This window comes from Cryptotermes secundus, unplaced genomic scaffold (assembly GCF_002891405.2).
Source record: "Cryptotermes secundus unplaced genomic scaffold, Csec_1.0 scaffold371, whole genome shotgun sequence".
Classification (NCBI taxonomy): domain Eukaryota; kingdom Metazoa; phylum Arthropoda; class Insecta; order Blattodea; family Kalotermitidae; genus Cryptotermes; species Cryptotermes secundus.
The window spans coordinates 852,831-872,456 of NW_019741978.1; the positions used below are offsets into that span (position 1 = coordinate 852,831).

The following is a 19,626-nucleotide window of genomic DNA, read 5'->3' on the forward strand; positions in this document are numbered from 1 at the left end:
TACGAATTTGTTCATGCGTTGAATTTATAGCCGTTATGTGAAAGATGTGCCCTGGTGTTATCCAAGGATTTAATTTGAGACTGGAATGCAGACAGACGGAGCCGACATATTTATTCACGTAGAGCTGTGTATTTTCTTGCTGCTTTTATAAGAATATAATAAATCAAAGGGCAATGAATAAGTCAAGAAAGCGACGGGGGGAAACGATAAGTGTACAAGAGTCTCATGTTGACCCAAGCTGAGAACAGAGTGAACAAGTAATGATTGTTTGGTCTAGTCACTTCGTGCTTTTTCTTCATTGCAATTCTTACGGTTGCTTTCTTTATGTAATGTAATTTTTGTGTAATTTTAGATTTCATTTTAAGAATGCAGTCTTCTGGTATGTGGCGCTGTGTAGATGTTGTGTGAACCGACGTTGCGGAGGAATATATCGCCTCCATCTTCACGGTAGAAAATTCCGCGAGCGAGGAACCAGCTTGAGTAGATGGCTGCAGCCGGGGAAAATCGTTAATGCTGGTGTCATATGCATTGATTCGAGTCCAAACTATTTTTATTTTTCAGTCTGTCCTCCATAAGAAAACCATTTGAACAGTGACGACAAAGAGCATATGGCTTTCTGTATTTTATAGTAACCGTGGTAAGGAGACGCGTTCTGAGGGCAACAATAACGACTAGTGAGTTCAAGAACCTAAACATTTTAAATGTCTCCGTGACCATTAAGATTAAAAATAACTGTTCCTCAAATTGTGTCAGATTTCTTTCTTGTTCGGGTATGTTATGAATAAAGATAGAAACAAAAACTTCGTGAAAGAAAAAAGAAAAGCAGGAAGAAAACACAGAGAAAGAATAAACACAGCAAAAGGAAGGAATTATAGCAGTATCACTTGTTCTATAAAGTTGTGTGTGTGTGGCGTGCATACGTGTGTGTGGAGAGGGAAAATTATGGAATGAATGCCCGCTCGAGTCACCCCCAGTAGAGGGAGAGTGACCACAAGTAGTTAGGACCCTCCTCTCGTCGAAGATGGTACCCCATTTCACAACACGTAAAAACCTTGGAAAGAAAATTATGGTCGTGGATCCCGTTGAGACATGAAACCAAGAGTTACTATGCTAGCGAGGGCCAACAGAAATTAAACCTGCCGACCGATTTGTAACGAGCATGTACGAGATAGGGAAGGCATACGGAAGGAAAGAAGAAAGGGTTGAGGGTCCGAAATAAATATGAGGGGCGGTCAGACGAGAACGGGTCAGAAGCCAAAACATATTAAAGAACATTTCTTACCTCGAAAGTAACCTCCAAAACTGTTAACACATTTATCCCACTGGGAGATAAGACGGTCAATCCCATCCTTGAAAAAGCTTGTGGGCTGTTTACGGAACCACATCTTTACCCAGCCACACACGTCTGCGTCTGATGCAAACCGATGTCCACGAATGTCTCTCTTCAGGTCTCAAAAATGTGAAACTCACACGGGGAGAGATCTGGGCTGTAGGGGGGATGTTGAAGCACTTGCCAACCAAATCTCTGTAGCGTTTTCCTCACAGAGTTGGCAATGTGGGGGCGCGTATTGTCATGAAGGAGGATAATGCTGTTCGATAGCATTCCAGGGCGTTTTGACTTTATGGCACGTCTCAGTTTCTGCAAAGTGTCTTCATAGCGCTGTGCACTGATTGTGGCCCCATGCTCGAGAAATTCGACAAGCAGAGGGCCCTCACAGTCGAAGAACGTCATCATTACTTTACCGGAACTTGTGTGTACGGCTTTGGATTTCTTCGATGGGGGAGAATCCACGTGTTTCCACTGCTGGCTCTACCGTTTGCACCCGGGTTCAAAATGATGGCACCAAGTTTCGTCCTCAGTGGAAATACGGGACAGAAAAGCATGCTCTTCCTCATGGTATCGTTGCAAGTGACCCAGTGATGCAGCCATTCTCTGAGTCTTCTGTTCCTCCGTGAGTCGATGTGGAACCCACTGCGCGCAGATTTTGCGGTACAGTAGGTGTTTTGTCACAATGGCGTGTACGGAACCGTGACTTATTCCCATCAAAGGACTAATTTCTTCCACAGTGATCCGTCGGTTTGCCCGGATATGTTCATCCAACGCAACAATAACATCATGAGTGATGACACGATGAGCCTGCCCTGGGCGATCATCATTTTGCAGTGACACACGTCCTTCTCGGAATCTCTTATGCCACGCCAGCACATGCGAACGTGACATGCTGTGTTCGCCGTAAACAACAGACATGTGAAGATGAATTTCTCGTCCTTCTACTCCTTCGGCAGTCAAAATACGCACTACACTTCGCTGTTCTTCTTTACCCGCCTCCATTACTGATGTTGGACGACAATATATAGCGCTAACCTTACTTGCAGTACAATAAACAAACGACTAGTGTTCAAGGGAACGTTGTCACTGTGCTTCCCGGAGTCCCCACCAGATGTTCGTACCACAAGCAAATTCTAGTGTTACCAACTTGCGCGGCGTGTGAATTATGCGTGGTGACCCGTTTTCATTTGACTGCCCCTTGCAGAATTGAGGAAGAATGGAGGCCAGCAAGCTGTTTCAACTTGATGGTGAGGGAACAGGCGAGGGGAGGAAGGGAACTATGATGGAATGGAAAATATGTGGGGGGAAAAATTGCGGAGAAAAAAGGGAAATGGCTGTCCCCATCAGATTTGATGAAAAACAAATATCATTTCTGAAATTAGGATGGAGATTTTTGTACACGGAATCACGTTATTGAGATTAAGTGTTCTTCAGGAAGTTTATATTTATAATTTTCCCACGATATTTCCAGTGATTTTGTGCTAATATCATATTATTTACTGCAGATGACCCGCAGTGACGTAAATCAAAACCGAAATCTATTAAGTATGAAAGAGAGAAATGAAATAAACGCACCATGATTACAACCGCAAAAGAAAGCCCTTGATATGAGCGGGACATGCAAATGGAGATGAAATATTCATGCAAAATTATGGTCTTGTTCACTTCTGAGAAGAAAAGGAGGCTCCCGAAAGTCAATATGCTGCTACAACTCATCGTTCTGTGATTTTCATTTGTTGAGGTAACCATAATTTTATGTAGGCGGCACCACCGTCGTGTTGATGTCAGCACGCGATCAAGGAGTGGGCCACAATGCGAGAAGGACTTACGTGACACCAATAAAGTTAATTAATAAAATCCCAGAACTGTACGGCAGAACGAACTGGGTTTCGTGGCCACAATTTGGGTCAGAGATTATGTCACGTTTTTGCCTATTAATTTGCGGACAGTGACTCACTGTAAGCTTCCGTACTTCTCTATCTGCCTCTTACAAATCGGTACAGCTCCTAATATAATATTCGCTTGAATATTGAAACATGTGTTTGTGAGGACAATAGTAAGGTACGATATGTTGTCTAAGAAAATACAAAAAGTTCTGGAAGAAACAAATCGCCTACTTGCCTTTCATACGACAATGACCGCATAGAAAACGACTCCTCCAACAATTCTATTGTTGCATGTATTGGTTGAGGCGGGAACGTGTTTACCGAACTGTTGCCTAGCAACGATAGGGGGGGTACACAAACAGATACACAGAATGATAGGAGGGATTTGTGAACTACGCATTTTCGATGCCATGAAATCATAGCGTGTACAGTCGTTGCTATGCATAGGAGAATAAACAACGGTGTTATGCAATCTGTTTCTAGCCTACATTCTCCGCACGAACTCCATAGAAAACACATTTTCTCTGTTGACGAAACTTGTTTAATGAAGTTTGTTTACAGGTCGGCTTCCTGGCGATGGAAAGCCCTCGGCCTATTTTTGGCCAAGAATTTTTCTTCGTGGGAACGTGTTTACCTAGCTGTTCCCTAGCAACGGATATACATGTTACAATATAAGTCAACATTAATCTAACCACACTGATGTAAACAAGAAATCATCATAATGATTACAGTTCCCTTGAAGAAGGAAGTAATTCCGAAACGCGAAATGTCGTGACATTTCAAATATAGCTCAGATAATACCAGCAAATTTGCTTATGTGGTAACGCATTCGGGAGGTATCCGGATTGAATCTTAGCTGGGACACAGACTGCCCCGAGATTTTGTAGTTTTGAAGAGAATGTGATCCTCTGGGATGGAACGCCGTATAGTTATTTGTTCAGTGCCTCTTGAAGTTAGGTCACGACCACTTCCTTCCACATAATTTTCAAGTCACTTTACTATTCCTACCATTCAACGCGATACATACTTTTGCGTATTGAAACCCTCTTCAGATACATCTCAAATAAATAAACCAATGTCCAGAGCTGTTTCATAAATTGACTTTTACTTTCTTTATTGTACAGACTGGTACCGCTTCTGTGGTCTAGTGGTCAGAGTTACTGGCTACAGATCCAGCGGTCCGGGTTCGAATCCTGACGCTACCAGATTTTCTGAAAAGTAGTGGGCCTGAAACGGCGTCCACTCAGCCTCATGAGGATAATTGAGGAGCTACTTGATTGAAAAGGTAGCGGCTCCGGTCCAGAAAAACGAAATTAACGGCCGTGGGGATTCATTGCGCTGACCACGCGACACTCTCTATCCGCTAAAGTTAGCACTAACTTCGCCGACAAGAGGCGGCCGCTCGGTCGGTGTAGTTCGCTTGCGGACTAAAACCACGGAGTTTGTTTTTGTTTTGTTTTATGGGGATGAGACTGAGACCACTTGGTATACATAGGCCACAACTGGGTCCTTTGTATCAGCTCCAGATATTAGATGGTTATGGATTAGTGGCTGGAATGAGAATTGGAAGGAGAAACCGACATACACGGAGAAAACGTACTCCAGTTCCATTCTGTCCACCACAAATCCCAGATGACCTGATCTAGGATCAAATCCGGGGCTTCTGCGGTGAAAAACTGGCGAATAACCGCTTGATTTATGTCACGGTCACATAAATTGGTTAGTAAATATACTTGTAGATTAAATTCAAATGTATTCTTCCGCAGTTAACCGTCAGAAATATTTATATTGTTTCGGATCTAAATATTGCCGAAAATATTCATATGGATAGCAATATTGTGTACTTTATATACACTCCAGCGAAAACGCTTCGTGCGAAACCAAGAGTTACATCCTTTGAGCACGTGATACTTATTCACGCACATGCATAATGTAATCACATTTCAAGTCATGAGTCTTGTAAGAGCACTCAATCTGGTTCCTGAATGCCACTGTCTCCTTGCTCTTGATGACAGCTCAAACTAATGACACTTCTTTTCAAATCCTCCTCTCGAAAGGGTGGCGGATCTCTGTCTTCTCTTCCGGAACTAATGCTCTCCTTGAAGGCCAAGGTTCCAAGCACATGTGTCACTTAACCGTTTATATCTTGTAACCGTTTAGAACTCCATAACACAAAAGAGGAGAACGCATACAACTAATCTGCATGTTTTTTGTGGGTGTTGAGCTGCAGGGATGAACATATTGTGACGTATAGAGCCGTTGATAAGCGGTGACTATGTGAATAGCGACCGTTGCTACACAACGGTTCCGTAGACACGTTTCCGTTGCTAGGCAGCAGATTCTTAATAATACAGCAGTTGGACGCAACAATAGAAGAACTGTATTTTCTATGTGATTCGTGCCGAGGGGAAAAGGGACAAAGTTAGTAATGAGTCTGTTCTGTACGGGAGTCTGTGAAGAGAAGATTTGAACTCGTGAAGCTGAAGAATCTCCACTGTTAGAAACCGTTGCCAGGGAACGGCTGGTGAAGACATAGCAAGGTGGAAAAGTTTAGCAGGTGCTGTAGTGTTTTGTGAATTGTGGAAATTGTCATGGCGCTGTAATTGCTTGTAATTCCCAGTCGTGTTTATAAGTGTTCACTAAATCTATTAACAAATATAAACCCCGTCTATAATCACACACACTACGTGACAGTATTCTGCCGTTGTGTTAGCACATCGTTCCGAGGGAAGTATCTTGATCTACATGGTGAAGAGTAGGAAGAAGTCACGCAATGAGCATAACAATTAGTAGTTTTCACCTTGTGTTTTAAGCAACGATTCACTGATGCAAATTTGTCCTGAGGAGCTGTTAATCTCTCATGCAGTCAAGAAATTCCCCAGCTTTTGAACTATGGTATTGGAAGTTTTATAACAGTCTTCACTGGATCCCATTCTGAGACATTTGAATCCAGCAATCACTGTTTAGACATATTTCTTTAAGGTTCATTTTAATATTATCTTCCCTTTTACTCCTAGGTCTCCAGAGTGGTCTCTTCCAGTCATATTTCTAGAATAAAATTTTTGTACGCATTTATCATTTCTCCTATGGGCACTGTATGCTCATCCACCTCATCTTCCTGTTTTGATAATTCTGAAAATATTTGTTGAAGAGATTCTCATTATGCGAATTCCCCCCCCCCTTTGAAATTTAGCAAAGTGATGAGATAGATTTGTATTTCAAGTTTTAGTATATACTAATGGAATTGCACACTTTAATTTCACTTTTTATAACTTTACCCTTATGAATCGCATGCATGTAGCAAAGTCGCTAGTTTGAAGGTGACTTAGGCCAGTTTTGTCTGTAGCATGCGTACATTAGTGTAACACCCGTACCATACTCCGCGAGGCGTGCTGTCCCGCACAGTGCATCTTGAAGTGCAGGCTAGTCTTTCACTAAACTCTATTAATTTGTCACTGAAACTAGTTGCGTGACTGAATTTCAGACGTCAAGGCAAATATTATCCGCATAGTTTCCGAGATTTTCCTTAACATTTTTTGTATGCCCTATTTGCACTTTGTGTTTTTACTTATTTCACTTGCACAATTTCATAAGTGAATGCTAAATCAGCCGAAACGTCCGAAATAAAGGTAGAGTTCCTTACGATGAAGATAGAGTGGAGGTATAGCTCCACGTATTCTCAACCTCGGCACTAGATAGGGGTGCATGGTCAGCTTCACGCCTCCATTGCTTTTCCTCCTGATGGAAGAACTCCCGGTACCCATCGGACAGGAGCCTGGGTGAGCCACAGAGGCGGGTTGGACTATGTGAAAGGTATGTGTCGAGGATGAAATCCAAATTCCTTGTCGTCCAGCCCGCAGTCCGCACCGGCTGGAATGTCAGCTCTGAAAACATCGAAGGGCACGTCGGGTTATGACTAAATTTGAACGTGTTCGTTTATTGAAAGTTTTGTTTGAATCGATTATAGAAAATTGACGAAATTCTGGCCGGTCGATCTGAATATCACGAACATTACCCAGCAGTATTACCCACAGGGTTCCTGTAGAATGAAGCCGACATTTGAGATGCTTGTTTTCAAAAGATAACGTCAGGAACCAAATTGTTACTATGAAAAGTATATTTGTCCTGTTTTTGATCGAACATATTTATATGAACTCCAGTTTTAATTCTGTCGTCACCTAATCTGAAGAGCCGCAACAGCTCACTCGGTACAGCGACTGGCTACGGTCTGGACGGCCGAGGGGTCGGAGTTCGAGTCTCGGTAGGTTCAAGAATTTTCTCTTCTCCACATCATCCAGACCGGCTCTGGGGTCCACCCAACCTCCTATCCAATGGGTACCAAGGTCTTTCCCCAGGGGTAAAGCGGCCCGGGCATGAAGCTGACCACTCACTTACAGCTAGTGCCGAGGTTAAGAAAATGTGGATCTACACGACTACTCCCCCATACGCTTTCATGGCGTAGTGTTTAATTGGTTAAGCAGAGGGACAACTTTAACTTTACCTCATGAAATCTGAAGTTCTGCTATTGCCGTATATACTGCAATGTGCATTGGCTTCCCATTTATTTTCATTCGACCTGTTACGGCGCAGTTAATCCTGAGCAGAATTGCTTGCCTTTCCCCCTCCCCCCTCAGATCTGAAGGAAGAATTTCAAATTTGTTGTGGTCTCTCCTTCGTTATTTTGTCACTAGTCCTAAATCTCACACTCCTTAATCGGAGGTGGAATGCCGAATGTGTAAGGAGGTGTTTTTTCATTGCTTCCAAATGACAGTTTTTCCAGTTCTGTTGATAATCTCAAATCACATCAACTACATGCATAAGTTTCAACCTCTCCTTCATATCCGAATTTGTTTGGTATTCAAATATATTGAAGCCTATCAGTGGTCTCGAAAAAGAATTTGCACTGCATCTAATTCTTGAGATCCCTTTTGGTTTAGATATCAGATTTATATACTATAATTCAGATCTGCTATTGGCCGTCTGTTATTTTGGAGGACTTTAATAGAAACTGATATTTGTATGCCAACATTTCTTTTAATTCTGCTATTTATTTTGCTGCATTGTTACGTTTTAGGGTTGTGTGCGCGTGGCTTATAAGACGGGGTTTTGATTGTATGATTGGATTTATTGCACTTTATAAATTTTCGACTCATGACTGTAGGCAATACAGCGCTATCACTATTATACGCACTTTGCGGTTCACCGTTACACACTCACTAGAGTTCTCAGTCTTCACTAGTCGTATCCTGGCAACGGATTTATCACAGTCTCACTGCAACTTCAAATCATACATGCAGTTTTCTTGTCACAGTCTAATTCCTTTCTTGCCATGATTCTCGGCTCAGTTCATTTCCTCTGACTCCAGGCTCATATCCCGGCAGGCTGATGTCTCGAAATCGACTCGATACTATGCTGCTCAATTGAACTCTTCCTTATAACCGCTTTGCACGGACTCCACGGAAAACACCATCTTTATTGTCGCGTATTGTTTTAGGCATGTTTATCGCACCACTGCACAGCAACGGCCGCGGTGCAGACCATGAAGAAAACAGCCTGTCTATTGTTGAGGCGTGTTTACCGTGGTCACGTGTGTAACGAGTCGTTGCTTAGCAATGGGTGTACATGTCACAGTATCTTTGTAACTTCATGTACATGTTGTTTCTTCGAAATTATATTTCCGTAGTAAACACGAAGTACGTGTATTTCTATTTTTACTGTTTAAACATTTGTTCTATATAATTCCGTAACTTCAGTTTTTGACGTTGGGATTTTTATCATATTTACACATATTTATGTAAACTTGTTTAGTTGGCGTCTTGCGGTTTGCAACTAATCCTCAGATTTTATATTATTATTTGGTCTGCAGCATACTCGTATATGTTCAAATTACTTTGTCTTCATGTTAAAACATTAACATTTTAAATAGGGTATTATTTGATGGAGCCCCCAGAATTATGATTCTCACAGCTGTACTAAAAGAGAACATCCCTTCTTGCCCTCTGTTTGAATCCTTTCTGACGTGCACACCAAACTCTCCGGGAAAGGCAGAAGTGATGGAAGGAACTCCATTATTTACACTGTCTGTGTGATTTCCCTCAGGAAGAATTTAAACAGACTGAGCTCGCGAGATAAGATTGGACTGGACTAGAACGGAAGATAGAACCTGGTTTTGTTCTTTACTTCTAGATGTCTCTTCTTTGTAAGATAAAACCTTCAATTGACAGCAGAATGTGTGTTTCCGCGTATAGATTACCTTTTGCATATTTCATATTACTGAGAATAAACGGTTACTTTCAGCAGAACGGGTCGAATTATGGGCAGATGTCCATATATTGTGTTTGGAATGCGAAGTAATAAGCTTGCCGTGCCATATTTATCCGAATGTTACCATATTGTAACGGATTTGATCAACGCGTTGCCAGGCAACAGCTCTGTCAGCACGATCCAACACGCAACAATGAGGAGGCTGTGTTTTCTGTGTCCGCGGTGACGTCACGCAGTGGTGGGTGGTGGTCACGTGACATGTGTTTCCTGTGATTCGTGTCCGTTCCTCTGCTATATGAGTGACAGAATTCGTTCGGTTCGGGGACGAGTCAGTTCTCGGTAGGAGATAGACACAGGAAGTTCGTAGTTGGAGAAGAGTACAAGAAGTCAGCCTGTTATGAATTAACGCGTGATTTGAAGACTTTATACGTATGCTGTAGCACAGTGATATTGGAATTGTGTGAATCAGTTAGACTTTTATAGCTCCTGTGTTTTAAATCCGTGAGGACTAGTACAGAAATATTGAGAAGATTAGTGTGGAGTGACTGTAAATTGTGTAAAGCAGCAGTAGTGTTATAATTATTTGTAGTTACGACCTGTAAGAATCTAATAAGTCCAGTTACCAATCCAATCCCGCGTTTTAGTCATTGTGACACATGACAATATAATCCACTTTTCCGTTCAGGTGTTCATGATTTGCGTCCACACGTTCGACAAGTTTTCGGAACGTTCACTATTTAAATGTCGACTACGAGCCCGGCTCTTCTCACAGAAAGCTCTCTTTCTTACTCCCTCCAGGAAAAACGTGTGGCACTACTTTAAAACAGGCCACGAACATTTTCATTGGCGAACTTTTCTGGTGGACATATAAGATTGGCCGCCCTAAGACCTATGTAAATTAACACGAATCAGGGCTGGTAAATCCATCTACAGTTTTAATAAGTCACTCTTTCAACTAAGAGCATTATTAGGCTATACTTGTATCTTCTTCTTCTATTCCTGTTGCTCCCGCTCGGAGCATAGGGGATCTGTGAAACGCTTCGTTTCACCTCAGTTTCTTAATCTTAGACAGTCGGTAGGACTCCTTGGACGGGGGATCAGACCGCCCGAAGACCGCTACCTAACCCAACACAGAATAAACACAAATAGACATCCATGCTTTTAGTGGGATTCGAACCCACGATCGCAGTGTTCGAGCGGGCGAAGACAGTTCATGCCTTATACCATGCGGTCAATGTGATTGGCCTCTGCACGTATAGTTTAACGTTAATTTGTTAGTTACTTTTTTTGTTGATTTCTCTTTTTAATTTTTTCGTCCTGTAATTGGTCATTAGCCTGAAGGTTTTATTCTAGGTTTAACGCCGTATAGTTGGGCCGGTCGTTCCCGATATTGAGAAGAAGTTACCATCTTCTTCTTCAGGGCACTGCACCGTGTCAATACTCTTCCCAGTCCCAGCTACGGGAACCTCAATTCTCGGACATTAGGCTGCTAACTTAGCATGTCAATAAATAATAGTATTGGTACTCTTACTAGGACTACAATTACTTAGTTTTGTATATATCACTTATTATAGTCTCCTAGCGGGTTCGAATCCCGATAAGGAGCATTTTTTTCAATTGACCTAATCCTTCCAGTCACACTATGGCCCTGGGGTTGACTAAGCCTCTTAACAGAAATGAGTACCAGGAATCTTCCTGGGATGCAAATGGCGGCCGGTGCGTATGTCTGATAGCCTCACCGCCATCTGTGAGCCGATTTTCTAGACAATGTGGGAACCTCGACATCTCACAACTCCATGGACCTCCACGGTCAGTTACAGGGATAGTTTTACCTATTTACTTCTATTATTAATATTATTATATTTTTTTCCTTTGGCGCTACAGCCCTCATTTGGGCCTAGGCCTACCTCCATGAAACTCTCCGTTTCACTTCGGTTTACTAGATCTTACACATTCGGTAGGACTCCTTGGGCGAGTGATCAGCTCGTCGCAAGGCCTCTACCTGTAGACAAACACAGAAAAACGCACACAAACATCCATGCCCTGAGTGGGATTCGAACCCACGATCTCGGCTTCCTAGTGAGCGAAGACAGTGCATGCTTTAGACCGCTCGGATACTGTGACCGGCAATATTATTATTATTATTATTATTATATGACATTTATAATTTTATAATTGGCCTCTATGCTATTAAGTTAGAAGGTAAATAAATAAATAAATACAGAATCGAATTAATACATGGGACTCTGCCCTATATAAAAGAATTCAGGTACCCGATATGTTAATGTACTGACAATGTAGTTTCTTGCTTGAGAGTTCTCTTTATGTGCTACCATGAAATGACTTTACCAGATTTTGGCTATGCGAATCACTGGAGTCAGTCATCCACTGAAAGAAATAAAAGTCAGTTGAATTGGGTTTGCATTCTCTATGCTACAGAAAAAAGAAATGTTGAGACAGTTGTACAGTTCCTGTTTCCACAGAAGTTATTTTTCGGACGGACACATTACATACAAAGAAAGAAGACAGATATAAATTATTAAACGGCTTTATAACACTGTATTAGAATAAAACATTGTTACTCAGCACTAATTTCATTTCCTCTGTTGCAGGAATGTCCGGAAGGGCTAGTACACGAAGATTCTTTCAAGGATATTTACGCCAAATTCTTCCCACACGGAAGTGAGTACACAATTATATACATCGGCCCCATCTAATGAACCAAACAGAGAAGGTTTCATACTTACACCCGACGAAAGAAGCGGAGCCAATTTTCCGAAAATTGTGTTTCATTAACTGAAAAGAAAGCAATTGAAAATGTATAATTTATATTTGTCAGTAAATGGAAGTTCTTCTAGAATTTTCAGTTTTGTTTACCTCCATCATACAAAAATATCAATGTATAAAGTTAAACCCTTTCTTAAAATTCGTCACTGCACTACATGTTTTGACCTACTCGGCCATAATAAGGTTCACTGATATTCGGGGACCGCGTAAGGCACAGCAGTTCTCTCCTAAATTTCAACGCACCTGATAATGGCCGATTAGGCCGAAACATATTGTAACGTGGATGGCGAGAGCGTTTCTAGGAAAATTACCTGTAAACAACCTTCAGTCGAGTAAGCGCACTCAACAATAGGATGCATGTTTAGAGTTCGTTGTTAGGCAAAGGTCAGCGCGCCAATAGGTTCACAATATAGCTATCACGTGACTGGCTTTCTATGGAGTCCGTGCCGCGACCATTGCTAGACAACATCGCGGTAAACACTCCTCGACAACAATAGAGGCTGTTTTCTGTGCGTGGTCGGTGCGGAGGTTATATAACAAGATTCGATATAGAACCCATGTGGAGGCGGGGTCGAATACCTCCACCGTGACCATGCGAGTCATAGGAGGCGACGAAAAGGGAAGTCTCAAATCTGAGACAGTAAAATATGGTCGCGAGTACCAAGGGATTCGGACCCGAGAAAGACTGCGCTGGCAAGAGCCAGCAGCATATACAAAAGACAGAGCCGTCCTCACGTCAGAGAAGGCGCCCCACAGAAACAAGTCCGTAACTGTCACACAGCAATAAATATCTGGTCATGAGCCCCATATGAGGCACGGAACAAAGACTTTTTTTAATGTTAGTGGGGTGGGACTAAGTCCCTTGTACTGCGGCCACTTCTGGCCTATTGTACCAGCCCCAGATGATAGGTGAGAGTGATTGTGGAGCAATTGGTGGAATGAAGATTGGCAGGGGAAAACGAAGTACTCGGAAAAAACCTGCCACTAGACTAGACCACTAGACCACTTCGCCGACAAGCGGCGGTCTCTCGGTCGGTATAGTTCGCTTGCGGACTACAGGTCACGGAGTTTGTTATAATTTCTGTGTTGAGATCCATTACCAGGAGAAAACTAGTGTGTGTGTGTGTGTGTGTGTGTGTGTGTAAACCAACGATAGCGCTGTAATTGAATGTGATTAAGAGAACTTAAGTGCTAATAAATCCAATCATCAGAACTAGAACCGCATTATTTTGTCACGTCTACCACCCTACACATGACAATACTCGTATAGTTACGAATTTTTAAAAAGTATTTAATTTTAAATCTTAATATTACTCTGCCGGTCACGGTAGACGAGCGGTCTAAGGCATGTACTGTCTTCGCTCGTTTGGAAACCGGGATCGTGGGTTCGAATCCCACTCAGGGCATGGATGTTTAGTTTGTGTGTGTGCGTTTGTCTGTGTTTGTGTACAGGTAGAGGCCTTGCGACGAGCTGATCACCCGCCCAAGGAGTCCTGTCGTATGTGTAAGATCTAGACTAATCGAAGTGAACTGAGAGGTTCATGGAGGTAGGCCTAGGCCCACTGAGGCTATAGTGCCAAGGGAAAAAAATATTACTGCATGTTGGACGGTAAACAAAGCTAAAAATTGTACTACCGAGCCGGATATTAAACTATAACATTCTGAACTTCTTTAAGCAGTTTATACCGGCAGGGACGGAGAAGTGGAAATGCTTTGGACCTGTGTTCAGTGCTGACATAGTTCAAGTGACATTCAAGGATTAGTTTGCCACCATGGTTAACAGTTATAACACTTACATCTGTGCTCTCATAAACACAAATTTCCCCCCACTCCATTTCCCTTTCCACAGTAACACATGTTTACAAGAGAAAATTCCTTTGGCAGGAACTGAATGTACGCTTGTCCCAGAAATCTGTTTTATATCTCCCCCCTCCACCCAAACGTTTCACATAAGTTATATATACCTATAATTGTACTACATAATAGAGTTATATGTATGTATACACATACCAGGACAACTAAGTATAGGGAATAGATTACGTGCTGGATTAGCGAGGGTTTTTGTTCGAGTCCCTGCAGGGTCACAAATTTTTTCTCTGTTCCGCTGCGTCAAGACAGGTTCTGAAATCATATTTAGTAGAACATCCAAAGGGTAGGGTCCGCTCTTTCCTCGGTGGTAATGATGCCGGTGAGTGAAGCTGACCACTCATTTCACTGTAGGGCACGGATTAAGAATGTGTGGATCTATACCTCCACTCATTCATACGTATGCATGACTTGGTGCTTAATTAAACGCAGCGATAATTTTGCCTTCAAGAGGCTTGGAGCAAATAAGCCACTCGAATTCTTCATAACTGGAACATACAATCATTTTGAACCGAGCGCCGTGACACTTCATTAGAAATACAATTACACGAGACGTCAATCAAACTTAAAGCTTTGAACTAATGGTGAAAATCTTGCACAGAGGGGTAAAGTGAAAACCTCAGACCTCATGAAAATATACAATATTAGCGTTGTGATATTCGAATGAAATAAATTTCAAAGTTTGCTGTGACACACAATAAGAATATAATACACACAATAAGAATATTATTACGTTATGATTTCACAGAGGTTTCGCTGCTTGTAATATTATTTTACGATACACATTTCAATCCCTACATTGATAATCATCAAGCCTTTAGTACAAATGTTCAAGACGTATATTTTTATATATATTAAAGAATATTTTAACGAGAATGTCACACATAGTGAATAAAAGTAGCCACTATAAAATAGTATGTAAAATGTAAAAAAGTAAAGCTATCCCTGTAACAGGCCGTGAAAGCCCATAGGGTTATGAAACTTCGAGGCTCCAACTTTTTCTCTAGACAATCTGCTCACAGATGGCGGTTTGTCAGCCTTACTCGCCCTTTACCCCCCGGGAAGATTCCTGGTTCTCATTTCTGTTAGAGGCTGAGTCGAACCCCGGCCTTATTGCGGCTGGAAGGATCGGATCAATTGAAGAAATCCATCTCATCGGGATTCAAACCCGCGATCTTCCGGCTTGTAACATAGCTCCTTACCCAGCTACGCCACCGCGTGCCGTAAATAGTATCTACTGACGTAAAATTCTAATTAAAATAAGTAAAAATTTTAAGAGTGTGGCAAGAGTGTTGTGGCAAGTTATATTTTTATTTATATAGTACTATCTATTATACCTTTTGTTAGAATAATACTCTATATGTTGATTTTGTGGTAGTCTTTCGTAGATATTTTATGTGAATCGTCATAGAAAATTTGGATCATAATTTTTGGCAGGTATTAACTATTGACCACCGGTCTAGAAATCCTAAATTAACGGCCGTGAGAATTCGTTGCGCTGATCACGCAACACCCTCTATCCGCTAATGCTGGCACTAACTTCGTCGACAAGCGGCGGTCGCTCGGTCGGTATAGTTCGCTTGCCAACTAAAGCCACGGAATTCTTTTTGTTTATTAGCTATTGACCATATTAAGTACCATATATTATTAAATCAGTGCGTGATGACTGTTTAGGCTTATTGTATATAGTACTGTTATGGAAGTTTAGGGAAGATAAATAAAACAGTAGTAAATATTTACAATCATTAAAATTAACTTCTTCAGTTTTTGTGTTACATAAGAATATTTTATCATTATATTCTTTTCTAACTAACTAAATAGTGCTATATTTTATTTTCTATGCTAATGTATTTCAGGTGTAAAGGGGTGTCATTAACAGAAATGTTACTTTACTTTCATCAGCCTTTCTTTAACTTAGTGTCTTGCCAGTGTGGAACACGTGGTTGGGTAGATCGTGACCCATAAATGAAACTACTAAGTGCCGATCAGTCAGTTGACTGCTAGAAAAGTACGGTCTTCTGTGTTGTAGAGGTGTGCAGTCCGACGAGAATGGAGGAACATATCACCTCCATCATCAGGGTGGAAGATTAAGTCAAATAGAAGCAGGATTCAAGCTGAGCTAGTTAAGTTTGCCACCTCATAATTTTATCCTCGGCTTACCTTTATACCCTGAAGATGGAGGCAATATATTCCTCCGAAACTTGTGACTCTCCGAACTGATCGGCATCACAACCCAGAAGACCGTGTTCTTCATAGTTGCTGTAGTAAGAAAGTGAAATAAAAAAGTTACCACTACCTCACAGAGAACGTACACAGGGACATTGTGATGTAAGGGGAAGACATATCTGATTTTCAGTTTACTGTAGAACTAACATAAATCTGGGGGAAGTAACTCTACGTTTGGTTTTCTTGATATGAAAAGGGATCTTATTTACTCTTCTTTTACAGTTCTTTCAGTACTTTGTGTTTTTGAAAGCCAATTTCTTAGAAAAAGAATTCTAATAAATTAAAAAGTTTTTATTGCTACGATGTCTCTAAAATAAAAAGACAACTTTTAAATTTGAATTTCAAATAAAGTTATATTTCAGTTGTTATTCGACTGCGAAATAACTAATAAGATTCGAAAATAGAAGTCACATGGATTTTAAATATGGTTACACCTACACTGTAGTGATAAGATTTCAATTTCTAAATACAGAATGGATTTTACACAGAATTCAGAACTACTTTTATATTATCTTTATCTCCTTTATTTTATCCTTTTCCTTTTCTCTCGCTCCCCATTCCATTTTATTTTAAAGCTGTCAGAAGTAAGTTTTCTTGAAATATCGTCCTTCTTGAAACGCTATTGCCTCATTATCTTGCCTGCAATTTTATATCGACGCGCCTTTCCGGCGACTGCAAAGAAAACTTCTTTCGAACTGGGGGGAATTCCCTTTAAAAATCCCATCCTCTCATAACTTCTTAGTCGGTATAAAAAAGATTGGAAGATAGGTCTGATTTATTCATGTAAAGTAGTTCTTATGCTAGAAGAAGTAGGGGAACTCTGGTGAACTTTGCAGTACACCATTCACACTTGACATATTTTTGATCCTATGACCAGTTAAATAATGCAGAGCGTCAATGCTCGATCTTGCTCCGCTCTTCAACCACCTATCCTGTGGGTGTCCGTGGCCCATTCGCTGGCAGCTGAGTGGCTGAGGTTAATAATGGGTGTAGCGATACCTCCATGCCACCGTACTTCATGGAGTAGTGTTTAATGAATGGCGAGGCAGTTGGAGGAAAGAAATATATGTATTTCACAGTACTGGAATTGTTGTAGGGCGAACAGTTTAGAAGTTTTCAACGGCCGTGGGGATTCGTTGCGCTGACCACGCGACACCCTCTATCCGCTAAAGTTGACACTAACTTCGCAGACAAGCGGCGGTTGCTCGCTCGGTCGGTATAGTTCGCTTGCGGACTAAAAACCACAGAGTTTTTTTATCTAATGACCCTGTCAGTAATTTACACTACTTAACTTCGGATTATACGAGGATTAGTTAACGATGAAGTTGAAAGGACGTCGAAGGAAGTAGTGCAACATCTGTCGTGTGAAATGGCGTTAAGAAAGAACACAATTATTGTAATGACATAAATAATGCTGAAGAACAACTGACTGGGAAGAAACACACCTTGTACGTTAGCTGGAGCCCTCTAGTATCCAGTTGCAGGCTACCAGTGTTTGTAGCGAAGCGAGACAAGGTTCCAGCTTGTTGACACAGTGATACTATTGATCAGGAGCAGACATCTGTTGTAGAACATGCCTCTAATTCCTACGGAGAGCTGTCATACATCCTAATGTTCTCGGTTTACGCCACACAGAACGCTGCTGGGTGCCAGATATTAATTGTCGTGTTGCATTTTATCATTACTAACCAACTACACGGAGCGGATTCTTGGGAAACAGATAAGTCTCCCAGAAAGTAAAGAAATTCCTCGCTCCTTATTGTAACCGAAAGTCCATTACTGTGAACACAGGTGCCAGTCAGGAGACCCTATCGTGAGACAGATGAATTCAGTCCACATTTTCTCATCCTATTAATTTTTTTTATTGCTAGTGGGGTGGGACTAAGTCCCTTGTATCGCGGCCACTTCTGGCCTATTGTACCAGCCCCAGATGACAGGTGAGGGTGATTGTAGAGCAGTTGGTGGAATGAAGTACTCGGAGAAAACCTGCCCCAGCGCCACTTTGTTCACCACAAATCCCGCTTGACCAGACTCGGGATCGAGCCCCGGCCGCCGCAGTGGGAAGCCAGCGACTAACCGCCTGAGCTATGGCGCGGTTCGTCCTATTTATTTTAGATCATTATGTTATTGTACCTTGCGTGCTATATGTAATGCCAAATTTTGAAGAAACCGTTTCACAGTTAGCGCCTTTTGCATTTTCTTTCAGGGGTGAAATAGTTTTTAAACTTTGTCCAATGTGCAGTATTCTAAAGAACACGACGTTTCGGAAACTAGATCTGTTTCCGTTCTCAGTTTAGGGGGTGGGAGAACCCGCTGTACTGGGTCCGTTATAAAGAGCTAATCGCAATCAACTAATCCGAAACGTTGCGTTCTTTAGACCACCGAATGATGTAAAGAAAAGTCCAGAAATTCAGTACTCCCGAGCATTGTACACCTTTGTCAGAAGCCTTTGGATTCTTGTTCAATATTGCTGTTCAGTTTTCTGTATCCCTTGTTGTGGTGTTTCAGAAATAGGTCGGTGTGGACCGGCGCCGTGTTTCAAACTCCATATCATTGGACTAGTAATATTTGTGGCTTTTGATACAGCTCATTCACAACTTGTAATCACGATCACGTGATTTACTAAAATATGTAGGTATGATTTTTTACTTGTACATGTGCATCTTTAAACTGTACACGTCTGAACATAAGGCAGTGATAACTTTTCCTTTGAGCATAATTAAGCACCAGTTCGTGAAGGCGTTGGGGAAGCGCAGTTACAATTCCACTATTGTTGACGTTGGCACTAGTTGAGCTGTTAGCTTCACGGCCCGGTCGTCTTACACCCGGGAGAAGAATCGCCGGCACCCATTGGATATGAGGCTAGGGAAGCCACAGCCGGTCTGGACGCTGTATATTAGAGAAAAATGTATCAACTCTGCCGGGAATCGAAACCCGGCCCTCCAGCCCATAGAATTTCCTACACTGACTGAGCTATCCTGGCTGAATTTGTGTAGACGCAGCTAGAAGTAGTTGAGCTTGTAGACTAAAAGTAAGATGAGTTTCCTCTACGATATGTCCGTGGAAAGAAGTTCACTATGGACGGACTCGACATAACGAGAGAAGCGTCCATTGTCCAGCCTGGGCTGACGCTCGCAAACAGAACTCATTTATATTATTTGAACCGTGTAGTGTGAACAGACGAGGAGAGGTCGAGCCTGTGAACGCATTGCTGTTAGTGTTTTTCCTCTCCTCTGCTCCCACTTAGGAGCATAGGGCTGATTTCTC

At 41.8% G+C, this 19,626-nt stretch overlaps 1 protein-coding gene across 2 annotated transcripts in view; it reads left to right on the plus strand.

Moving 5' to 3' along the window:
- Nucleotides 1-19,626, plus strand: part of LOC111872892 (Kv channel-interacting protein 1) — a 159,289-nt gene that overhangs the window by 108,890 nt on the left and 30,773 nt on the right. For both annotated transcript variants that reach the window (XM_023867149.2, XM_023867150.2), the window contains exon 2: nucleotides 12,093-12,162. In XM_023867149.2, the coding sequence (XP_023722917.1) occupies nucleotides 12,093-12,162 (70 nt within the window). The remainder of the gene's footprint in view (nucleotides 1-12,092; nucleotides 12,163-19,626) is intronic.